The sequence below is a fragment of the Ornithodoros turicata genome, chromosome 6, assembly GCF_037126465.1.
Source record: "Ornithodoros turicata isolate Travis chromosome 6, ASM3712646v1, whole genome shotgun sequence".
NCBI classification, from domain to species: Eukaryota; Metazoa; Arthropoda; class Arachnida; order Ixodida; family Argasidae; genus Ornithodoros; species Ornithodoros turicata.
Genome location: NC_088206.1, coordinates 74,443,172 through 74,455,579, shown reverse-complemented (window position 1 = coordinate 74,455,579; position 12,408 = coordinate 74,443,172). Strand labels below are relative to the sequence as shown.

The 12,408-nt window shown below is 44.8% G+C and overlaps 1 protein-coding gene across 1 annotated transcript in view; it reads right to left on the bottom strand.

The window, feature by feature from the left end:
• LOC135397427 (DNA (cytosine-5)-methyltransferase 3B-like) overlaps window positions 1–12,408 on the bottom strand; it is an 82,525-nt gene that overhangs the window by 22,150 nt on the left and 47,967 nt on the right. Inside the window, exons 11-15 of the mRNA XM_064629035.1 lie at window positions 11,321–11,375; window positions 11,074–11,272; window positions 6,723–6,868; window positions 6,582–6,672; window positions 6,370–6,521 (exon numbers count right to left, since the gene is read on the bottom strand). Coding sequence (XP_064485105.1) covers window positions 6,370–6,521; window positions 6,582–6,672; window positions 6,723–6,868; window positions 11,074–11,272; window positions 11,321–11,375 — 643 coding nt within the window. The remainder of the gene's footprint in view (window positions 1–6,369; window positions 6,522–6,581; window positions 6,673–6,722; window positions 6,869–11,073; window positions 11,273–11,320; window positions 11,376–12,408) is intronic.

The following is a 12,408-nucleotide window of genomic DNA, read 5'->3' as shown; positions in this document are numbered from 1 at the left end:
CAGAAGGATGGCGTCGCAGGAGGTGCTAAGCCTAACAGAACGAAGCCGAAACATGACAGTGCAGGACAGCCAACCAGTGCATCAACGAAATGCTTCCGCTGCAGAGGAGTTCACGTACCGGACGACTGTCCGTTTCGACACGCAGTATGCCATTACTGCAAACAACGGGGCCACATCGTGAAAGTTTGCCAGAAGAAAGCTAGGGCGAGACGTTCGCCGACGACGCAGAAATCTTCAAGCGGGAGACCAGACGGCCACCGTCGTGGTCGAGGAGCTGACGTTTACGGCGTTTTCCAAATAACAGCTGAAGAACCAGCGGTCCGCGTGTCGGTAGAAGTCAATGGACAGCCTCTTGAAATGGAGGTGGACTCGGGAGCAGTGTGCTCTGTGGTCAATGAGAGGACCTTTCGGCGACTTCGTCTGTCCAAACACAAACTTCAGCCCTGTGAGCTCCGTCTTCGCACGTATAGCCAACAGGAGTTGAGGGTATTTGGTTCCACAACTGTTAATGTTTGCTACAAGGGTCGTCAAGAGCGACTGCGCTTGGTGGTCATCAAGGGAGCCGGTGTGAGTCTACTTGGCAGGGATTGGTTCAAGGCCCTGGGAATTGAGGTGAAGATCCATCGACTGGATGCCGGTGTCAAGAACCTAGACTCTTCAACAACGCCGGTGCTGCGTAAATACGCAAAGGTCTTCCAACCAGGATTGGGAAAGAGCAAGGGACCGCCAATGAGGGTAGAAGTGGAACCTACCGCCCAGCCAAAGTTTTACAAGGCAAGACCAGTGCCCTTTGCATTGTTGCCAAAGGTGGATGAAGCTTTGGACAAACTTGTTGAACAAGGCATCCTTGAGCCGGTTAGACATTCATCGTGGGCCACACCTATCGTGCCAGTGGTCAAGAAGAACGGCGCAATAAGGATATGCGGGGACTACAAAAGTTCTGTTAATCCCGTTGTCCAATGGGAAACTTATCCACTGCCCACTTTCGACATTGTTTGGAGGTCCACTCCAAATGGTTGGAGGTCTTTCAGTTAACGTCTTTGTCTTCAGCAACAGTGTGTGAAAAACTACGAACATTATTTGCAACGCATGGTGTCCCTGATACCATTGTCTCGGACAATGGTGCAGCTTTTACGTCCCAAGAATTTCAAGAATTTATGAAGCAAAATCAAATTCGACATGTCAGGGTGGCGCCTTATCATCCGTCCTCTAATGGCCAGGTGGAACGAATGGTGCAAGAAACCAAGCAAGTCCTCAAGCACTTGGGTAAAGGCGACTTGACTACAAAGCTGTCACGGTTTCTTCTGAGTCAACACACACTTCCCCACTCCACGACTGGAAAAAGAACAGCCGAAATGCTAATGGGCAGAAGACTTCATACGGTGCTGGACAGGCTTCATCCCGACATGCTGACTGAGATGAAAAACAAACAGGAAAAGCTTATGCAGAGTGGAAACCAAAGACTTCGAAGTTTTCATCTGGCGGATGCTGTTTTTATTCGGAATTATCTTTCTGGTCCTAAATGGCTGCCAGGAATTATTACAGACATCACAGGACCAGTGTCGTTCAAGGTACGCACCGTTGATGGACGCCTTTGGAGACGTCACTTGGATCAGATCCGTCATCGTGAGTGGACTGAATATTACGAGCCAATGATTTAGCTGCCGGTTCCAGACCCAGGGTTCCAGCCGCAGTCTTCTCCACGGCTTCCGTTACCGCCAGATGTACCTTTGGCAGAACAAGCATCGTTGCCCATCAGCTCTGAAGAAACTACGACGGGACATGGCTCAACAGTAGCTCCTGTCCCATCTTCACCCCTGCCTACCGAACGATCGGAAGCAAGTCCTCAGGTTCCTGAGCGCTCGACTCGTCCCCAGAGAAAACGACGCTGACCTGACTACCTAAAAGACTATGTGGTCTAGGAGGGGAGGAGTGTTATTTATGTAACTGTTATTGAACGTTGTGCTCGTTAGGGGGCCCTACTTGTTATGTCCGCCGCTAGGGTGACTGTTATAAAAGGCCGGACCGCCACGTGATCCCGCCTTTCGGCTCCAAGCTAGCAAGCGGCTAGCTCTGTGTACCATGTAGTGCCTGTGGCACACCAGGAATAAAGACGCAACACATGCCTCGTGGACTGGCATACGGTACAACTCTTGACAGACCATTCGATGTCCTCATCAATCTTCGGCCACCATATGTATGACCGAGCAATGGCTTTCATGTGTCCAATCCCTGGACGACCCAGCTGGAGCTCGTCTAACACTCGCTGTTGACCTTCTTTGGGAATTATTGCTCTGTTTCCCCACAAGAGGCAGTTCTTATGAGCAGGTAACTTATAGCGTTTCGACCAGAATGTCTTGAACTCATCTGGACATTTGTTATCTGGCCAACCCTTCCACACCCAGTTCGGGAAAGTTGAGGATTGTGTATAGTCATGCTTGCAATGTCCTTTGCGTGAAGCGGTGGACTGGCCAGCTCTTCCGTGAACAGCACTTCAGGCTTCGTCTTCGACGGGAAGTGCCAGCGGCTTAGAGCATCTGCATTAGCAATTTTCTTCCCAGGTCGATGAACAAGCTCAAACTCGTAAGGGTTTAGCATCTGAGACCAATGAAGCATTCTTGGTGAGATTATCATCGGAGTGTGCTTTGACCTTGTGAATATTCCCAGAAGCGGTTGATAGTCAGTCACAATTGTAAATGCACGTCCATAGATAAAATGATTAAACTTCTTTACTGCGGCGATAATGGAGAGAGCTTCACGGTCGATTTGTGCGTGGTTACGTTCTGTACTTGTCAATGTGCGTGAAGAGAATGCAACTGGAGCTTCGCGTCCATCTGGCTGTTGCTGACTTAGTACAGCCCCTACACCATAAGGTGATGCATCACACGTGAGGAATGTAGGACGTTTCTCATCGAATGGTACAAGAACGCTATCTGATGAGAGAAGTTCTTTGGCTTGCTGGAAAGCCTCGTCATGGATGGTAGTCCAATTCCACTCTGCGTCCTTGCCGAGAAGACGATGCAACGGCTCAGCAACGGTAGCCTTGTCCTTCAGAAAGGAATTCTAGAAGTTCAGCAGGCCAAGAAAAGCTTGAGGCTCTTGCTTGCTGTTCGGATGCGGTGCATCATGGATCGCTGTAACCTTGGAATCTGCAGGGTGAATGCCGTTAGCGTCGACACGATACCCCAGGAATTCTACGGAGGACACACCAAACAAGCATTTGTCCTTTCTGGCTCGAAGGCCAGCACGGGCAAGTCGACGTAACACCTCACGCAATCGTGTTGCAAGTTCGTCCTGGTTAGCACCTTGAATCAAGATGTCGTCAAAATAGGGCACTACTCCCTGTAGTCCCACGAGAAGTTCGTCAATTAAGTGCTGGAAAAGTCCTGGAGCTACATTCACACAGTATTGGAGGCGTTTCACTTTGAAAGCACCCCGATGTGTGATGATGGTTTGTGCTTCTGTAGCATCATCGTCTACACGTAGTTGAAGATAGGCCTGTGCGAGGTCTATTTTTGCGTAGCAGCCACCACCAGACAAGCTTGAAAGAAGATGGTTGACTGCAGGAATGGGGTACGGCTGATCACGCACAGCGGTGTTGATAGTAACCTTGTAGTCGCCACACAGTCTTACTTCTCCTGACGGTTTGATGACAGGAACAACAGGAGTAGCCCATTTTGGATTTGAAATTGCTTCAATAACATTATCGGTGATAAGACGATCGAGTGCAGCATCGATTTTTGGACGTAATGCCAGGGGAACATTCCTTACCTTCAGTCGGATGGGTGGAACAGAAGGATCTAGTGGAAGTGAAACAACAGGTCCTGTGTAATTTCCAAGGCCTTCCTGAAATACTTCTTTGAAGTTGTTGAGTACTTGCTCTATGGGGTTGGCATCCATATGGTGAACAACAGTCAACTTGATACCCAATGGTGAAAATCATTCGTACCCCAGCAGACTCACTCGTTCTCCGTCAGCAATAAGAAGCCACAGCGAACCTCTGAAGGATCCATACTGAACATCAACGAAGCATGTGCCACGCAGCGGGATTGGCTGCTTTTGGAAGTCGCGTAGTGAAATGGAGAGTGGATGAATAGTTGGGCCCTTCTCTGGCGCTTGTATGTAGCTTCAGAAATAATAGAATAATCGGATCCTGAGTCGACTTCCATCTGTCATTCAGACCCATCTATCCTCACTTTGATGTACTGCTTCCGGAGAGTGGATGTTTCTATTTCGTCCACATTGTTCATCTGATACATATTTGCAGTACCTGAAACATGTTCTTCTGGCTGTTCAACTGCATGCATTATTGGCGAAGGTGTTTGATCCTCTCGCTGTTGCTGTCGGGCAGGTGCTTGTACTTTCTGGTCACGAGAGTTCTTTGCACGACACACGCGTTCGATGTGTCCATTTTTGTGACAGTGACGGCAAATTGCTTCTCGGCACCGGTCACGGTCATGTGACACTCCACAGCAGTTGCACGAAGTCTTCGGGAGGTCCTTGGAATGTCGGGACTCCGCTGTGGATCCTTTGCGGTTACGATCCCGGCAATCATTATTGATGTGATGGGCCGCGGAAGCTAACCCCTGAGTTTGTATTTCCTTAGCTTCATCGGCCACTGCTTCGGCAGCGAGGGCATTTGCTTCAGCGCTCCCAAAGTTTAATTCCTTTCAGCAAGCAGACGCCGTTGTAACCCGTCATCACGAATGCCGCACACAAGCTGATCACGTAGTCTTTCACGCAGTGTGGATCCGAAGTTGCAGTCCTCTGCTAGCCGGCGTAACTCACGTCACGTATGTAGTGATCCTTTCGTAGGAAAGTTGCACGCGTTTGTGGAACTGGAAGCGGCTGTATATTACCGATGGCTTCGGAGTGAAATGACTTTTCAGCAGCGCGATCAGTCCATCGTAGGACTTTTCGGATGGAGACATTGGTGAAACGAGGGATCGAATGATTCAAAATGTCTTGATACCTCAAACAGCCAGCAGCGTAGCACGCTTTTTTTGCAGCATCCGTGATAGCATTAGCTTCGCAATAGAAGCGCAGTTGATCCACGTAGACATCCCATGAAGAAGGATTTGAAACATCGAACTCACTGATTGTTCCGATAGCTGCCATCTGGAGTCTCGTAAACTTGCGAATCGGGCGTGATCATGTACAAAAGTCAATCCTCCCCGTAGAAGGCCCCATAGGTCCCATCCTCGTCGCCAATGTTGAGTTTGGGAAGATTGAGACTCCGTTGATCACAATGAACTCGAACTTTATTGCTTTCTGGACTACATATGTCTGTTCTCTAAGAAGGGATACGCCCGACTGGCGCATCAGAGTGAACGCATCGTGTGATCCCCGAAACCGGAGAACAAGCGCTTCCCTGCGATACATGATTGTCTCATGCCAAAGCAGCGCCTTGCACCTGGCTGAATCATATTCATACACCACGCAACAATACACAACAGAACGAGCATTTTTCTAACTCAAATAGGCAACGTCACCATGAAGAGGCTACATTGCACCTGACATTCTCAATGACGTTTTTGCGGTGCTTGTTTGTAAAGTAGCAGAGTGTTTCAAGACATGCTTCTCTGGTTGCTTCACTGATAGGTATTATTTAGCATAATCTCGTTTTCAGCTATCCTGGTACCAGTTGAGCTGAGACCGGCTGAAGTGCTTCCACTTGAACTGGTCCCTGTTCGATAACACATACAGTTCAATTTGATCCAACTGGTTGATTGAACTCATACCTTTTGTACAAAAACTGCTTGTTGTGAATGATCTCGAGGTCATTCACAAGAAGCAGTTTTTGTACAAGAGGTACTTAGTCAAAACAAAATCCACTTCAATTCATGAGTCCTGCATAAGTTGCACACAATTTTAAACACAAAAAGGTCAAATAGAACAGTCATCAATTTTTTTCTTATTTCTAAGTAGGGTTTTAAAAACAGCGAAACCCTTAGGATACCAGCATATATTACGTTGTGCACCCAAAGGAACACGGTATATTCATCTCACTTGGTAAAACTGTCAGCTCCCCTGGGAACAATCATTAGGAAATTGTTTTCATGATAACTGAGCACTGCATTTCTTGTTTACTGTGCTCCTTCAATGTGTCGTGTGTACACAAGGCATCATTTTATGTGAAACATTGAATATATAGTGTGTCAAAAGTAAAGGACAACATTAATTAGTAAACATGAGCTGTGTACCGCTTCTACCGCACGTGAATAGTGCACATTACTGGGCTGACAGGACGAATGTTATTAAAAAGAACGGCCAAGACCCTTAGCTCATTCTGAGTGTCAACACAATTTTTTTTTCCAGTGCATACTCCAGCACGTTTAATCAAGTGCTACGAAAAGCAATATTTCTTGCCTGCAAAAAACGAGTGATGATGCGCTTGTATTCGCCAGGCATGGAGGCCACATTTTCATACATCCAGAACAGGTGGTGACCTTTGTTACCCAACTGCAAGGCTTTCAGCACTCGGTAGAAGTCAAAAAATAATTTGCCGCTTCCGCATGCATCTGCAAAGGATGTATAGTACGTAACCTATACAAAGTCTTTCTTTTTCATCTCCAGCTTACCGTACAGCCCTTTCCTTGCAGGGTTCACGAGAGACAGGTCATTGCATGGGGATCCTCCAATGAGGAGATGGATGGGACACAGTTTGGAGATCTGTTGTAGCGATTGATAACCTTTGATGCTTTGTAGGCAAGATAACTCACCTCATCCTCTGTGAGAATCTCAACAGGTCCTAGCTGTGTGACACCGAGGCCATGCTGAAGAGTGGAAACATGGATGGCATCTTGGTCTATCTCACTTGAAAAATACTTGTCCACCACTAACCCCACTTGGTCCAAGACCAGTTTTCCTGCACATATTTGTGGTCTTTCAAGATGAAGCCCCGTGTAATACCATAACCATTGAGTAGTTCAAGTCCAAAAGTATGCTTATTTAAGCACTTTTGTCCTCCTGATGAAATATTCAATGGATCATAAAAAGAAATATTGCAAAACATCGAAAGCTTTTATGCTTGGAAGGAAAGTCTTTTTTGAGAGAAACAACCGTAATTGAGAGACTTGAAATGTTTGTAAGCTGTGAGAAATTTTATGACGTTCAGCACTCGTGCCACATGGTTGGCATCAAGAGACAGCGAATGTGTAGTCATGGAACAATGTCAAAGCGCCACAGACAAAGGCATACTGGAGTGCATGAGCTTCAGCAGTACCGCTACAGACATCTTTGAAATCAGTTCTCATGCAACTCGACACCGAGTCCGCTGATGCAGCTGTTGTGAGTCAAGTGTTAAGGGCAACGTCTGGGCCCACTTGAGTGACACAGTAATTTTTATTCCTGACAATTGCTGTATCCTTTCACTAAGGAATGAGGTTCACTAAAAGAAAAGCAGTCCACTGCTTTTCTAGCGAGAAGCTACAGGAATTAATCCCTCTTGATTGTGTCAGCTTTCTATCATAGGGTTTACATTTAGGATAAAATATTGTGTGTAGATGGATGATGACTGAGTCTTTGTGTCTTTTACAGTTGGAAATTCTGCAGTACGAACTTCTGTGGCATGTGTGTGTGTAATACACAGCAGAAGCCTTTTCTTTTCTATATATCCTGTTCTTGAACATCCGTAAAAAGCTATTCGTGTGAATCTAAATTCACAAAAAGTATTAGAAGTACTGTTCAGTTTTAACGTCATATCACATATCAGAAGTCGGTCTCAAGCCAGGTAACACTCCAACAAGGTTGTCGGGAGATTCAACTGCACCCATGTAGTGCTCAAGTCTCCCAGTGACCACCCTAGCCATTTAGAGTTTTAAATAACTTTGTGTATATAAGAGTGTGTATCATGCTGTTCCTTCATTACGGCAGCGTACTGTGGCAGTGACAGCAGCTGATTCAGTACTATCTTAGCCCTCACCGCTTCACAACTTGGTCACAGTTGGGCTTGCTGACAGCTTATTGACCTGTTAGTCCCACGGTTCAGTGATGACCAGTGGTCTTTGACTGGCCACCCAGTAACATTAAAATTTCTGGTGACACAAACCTGCAGTCTTCTGAAGACTTGGGTCCTTGGACTGGTGAGCAACGCAAAAATGCACGCTTGCCATTCATATAAGCACCCTTCTTGAGCATATATTTCTGCAGTAATTGTTTAAACTTTTAGTGTGCTTTCAGGCCCTTGACAACAGCAATTTGGAGGACTCATGGCAAGCGCTGTAGAAGCTGTAGAGCTTTTTTTTTTGACAAATCCTTAACAATGTCCACCCACAATTTTCTATATCTTCCTGATGCATAGATACACAAATATATATAAAAACCATTATAACTATCATACCCAAGACCATCCCATGGGATGGTCATATGACCATCAACCAAATGAACATAAGGAACACATGACACAAAATTAACATAAAGCCCGGCTGGAAATAGAAGGCATGATCTCAATGAATTCTCCCCACAGTTACAATGAGATTCAATGTGAAATCAGACAGTCAATTCGTTCAATGTCCATAAGCGAAGTATTTCTCATTGAGGGAATTGGGAGTTTCGCAGGAAAGCTGCCTTCACGACAATGTGTTCCACACTGTTGTGTAGTGAAGACCGCACCGAAAGAATAAGGACCAATTCAGGGATATCAATGAGACACGCCGATTTCCAACTGATTTGATGAGATCCAACATGTGTGGCACAGACTCCACCAATACAAGGAATGCAAAGTCAACTGATGAATTGACCTAATGCGAATGAATGAGACACGATCATTCCCAACTGAAGTAATGAGATGATACCTTTTTGGCACCGTAGCACATGTTGTCCCCATCCGCACTCACTCCATCAATGCTCCGCCATCAATGCTCCAAAATAGTTCGTGTGATTTCAAATGTTTTTGAATATTTCCTCAAAGGCAGAGGCACCGCGGTAACTTAATATTGCGCCTTCCACTTGAAGCTATTGTTTTTCCAATCCATGCAAGATTGCACGGCACAGAAGTGCAAGTGTTTCCGCAAGCTGCCAGCGGAATAGTTAGTCTCCTATGAAAAGTAGAACTGTGAGGATGATGGTCACGCATCTGCAGCAATTCACGCTTTGTCTTTACAATTTTTCCCGTTTTAAGGTGTGTAGTCGACGTATAAGGCATTCCTGTCCTTGGTACGCTTTTACCCCTGCAGGCGTTATGAGCGCCGATGGAAAGAAATCAAGATGAAGCGGAGTGTTGCAGTGATACTGTTACCAACCGCGGTGCGTGCAACAGTATGTAATGTGTTGATACCTTCTGACATTATAGCAACGTCTTTTGCAATGAATTTGAAATATTATGTGAAGTGTTTTTAAAATGGTATTTCGTGCAAGTTGAGCTCATACGAGGCGGCAGGCAAGGGTGTCTTTGTCACGAAGTGATGATCACCACCTCGCGAGAATGCAGTCTCGCCTAAGTTGCATATGGCGTTAATTTTTATGCAAGAAAGGGAAACGAGACGGTAAATCGTGAGTCCACAGGTGTATGAAACACAGAACATGATGTTGCAGCATGTTGGCTCAGTAGGAAACAAGGCTGACCTCCAATGAGTTTGTAGGGGTGCTATTCAGTGCATTTCCAATTGGACCCCATTTACTTGTACGGAGAGTTTTCATTGAGACCTATTAAAGTACCAGTGGATTTTTCAATTGCATTTGTCTGAATTTAATGAGCTTTTTGGGAAATCTTCAATGGGACTATTTCTAGCAGTTAGATATATATATACCTGCATAGTATCAAGAATAGAGTATTTTTTTTAATGGAATTTACTATGGGATTTCTCACATACCAATTGTAGAAAGAGCTTGGGCAAGAGAAGGACAGAAGTGTCGTGTTGTCCTTTCTGTCATTCTCTTGCCCATGCTGTTTCTACAATAGATTTCATCCACCAGCTGGCTGCTATTTTATCTCACATAAACAGTCAAACCTCGCTGCAGCGAACATCGTTAGTGCAAATTATCGGTTATTGCGTGTGTTATTGGGAGTTTTCTGGTTGGTCACGCTTTATTTCTATGGGAATCCTGGGTTTACAACCAAGTAGGTTTCCCCATTTCCTAGCCTACTATCAGTTATCGCAAAGTGATTCATCGCGACTTTCCAACACGCGAGCGCATTTTGTCCGCCACATTCAGGAGATGATCTTCCGTTTTGGAAAGGCGACCTGCATGTACGTATAAGTGAGCAACACATTCATTGGTTGTGTGCTTCTAGTGTTTCTACACGTGTTCCTCCTCTCCTTTCATCCTCGCTAATTGACTGTGGATCCCGAAACTTCCCGTCATTGACTAGCCGATATGCTGCAGAAATGCAAAGCGCTGAGCATCGAAATGAAGGTGAATATTCTTCGTGACGATGAGTGCAAAGGTCCGGAAGACACGGACCGCTGTCTAACGCACTGTGAAGCTCTCTCCATGGTACATACACTGAAGTACTTTTTTCTGGAACATCCGATGGCGTCCGATGAAATCGTTCGTGATGCATTCGCTTGACAAGGTTCAAGTGATTGTCATAAACAGCGCCACGAAACAACACAAAATTACAGATTTCTTCAAATAAAACGGTTGTGTTTGCCTTATTGTGTTTGCGGACTGCGGACGCTATGCGTGTTCCGGCAGGAATTTGTCAGAATCATTAGTCACATTTAAATGCTGTACTTTTACAGCAAATATCGCATATAACGAACCAATTTGCGATTCCCGTGCGACTTTGTTCTAACGAGGTTCGACTGTATCTTGATCATTCATGGTTGATTTTGATCATTTGACTTCCGGCAGCTATCAGTAGAATATTCAGGAAGTGTGGGCGCAAGTCACACTGCTGTCTGGCTGTTTTTTTTGTTTTGTTTTTCGACAACTGCCAAGCTCTTTTTTTGAACAATAAAAACACGTTTTGTCCAAAGAGGTCTTGTGGTCCCAATTATAATATTTAACCGAAAGATGCTGCCAGCATGGGTAAGCCTGCTGTAATGATTAGAATGTCTCTGACAAGTGAACATGTACATGTATTAGCAACACAGGTAGATTTCTCTGTGTGCAGTAGTTGTTTGCTACCTGTAGCAATTCCATCAAAAAGGGAGAGAACTCTGATTGGCTGTTTGTCCCTATAATCATCCAATGGAGGAGCAGCAGCAATTGAATTAAGTGGCTGAAACAGCTTCATGACGTTCAGCTGCCAGTCCTTTTTGCAGCGTAGAAGCCCTACATTGCGTTCTGAGCAGAGGTAACAGCACCATGGGTTGCTTTCCAAAACCTGCATACAAAAGTATCTGTACTCTGCCCTCACTACTCAGAACAATACCTTTGCAGATTCTTGTGGACCTGCGAGACTTCTGATGCACCCTGTACACAGACACCTGCAAATTGCTCACATACTGTGAATCACTGCAAAAGCATTACTATTTTTGCCATTTTACACAAAAAGTTTGTGAATTTAGTTATCTGCAAATTGGACATACTGTTTATGGTACTAACACTGAATATGAACACCACAATTAGTTGTGGGCCACCTAGACAACCAAAGCAAGAATGTGAGTATGTGAAATTACAATGCCAAATAATACACTGCTCTAACTCATTGTTTCTGAAATGTTAGTTGTTAAGGAAGATTTTATCCATTTTTGTTTATTTAACATACTGTCAGTCCCTTATGGGACCTAAACAGGAGAGGAAATAATCACAAAGACAAGTGATGCATACAAGTACTTACAGTATATCACACTGTTACAAAGCACTCAAAAATTCAGTGACAGCATTATATTCAACTACATCAGAAGGCAGTGAATTCCATTTGTCTATGGCTTCTGGAAAAAAAGTCTACTCGTGCTGTTAAGGGTCTTATCATTTGGGTATGTCTTAAAGGTCGAGATGCAAACCTAGTAATAAATTTGTCCACCTCTGTGTTTAATGACCTATTATACCACAAAAAGAGTAATTTTAGTCAGGGGATTTAATTCTAATTCTTGGAGCATCTCCGTGACCGAGCTTGTCCGTGACAAAATGAAATGAGCGGCAAACCTTTTCTATTTTCTCCGTCAGTGTAATACTGCCTCCGCTGCATACTCTAGGCATGGCCTAATGAGAGACTTATAAGCAGCTAATTTGACATCCCTTGTTGCAAGCTTTAATTTAAGTCGCAACATCCACAAGCGTACTTTTTTACATATATAGCATTGATATGAATGTCCCATTTTAAGTTTCTAGTATATGTAATGCCTAGTGAACCTCCTTCAGTGGGTAGTCATCGATTGCATAGTGATACTTCAAAATTACTTTCTTATTTGTAACATGCGAATAGACTGTTTTATCATGATTCATCTCCATCTGCCACACTTTGCACCTATGCACCTGATATTTCCTGTAATGACTGACTTAAAATGTTCTGATCAT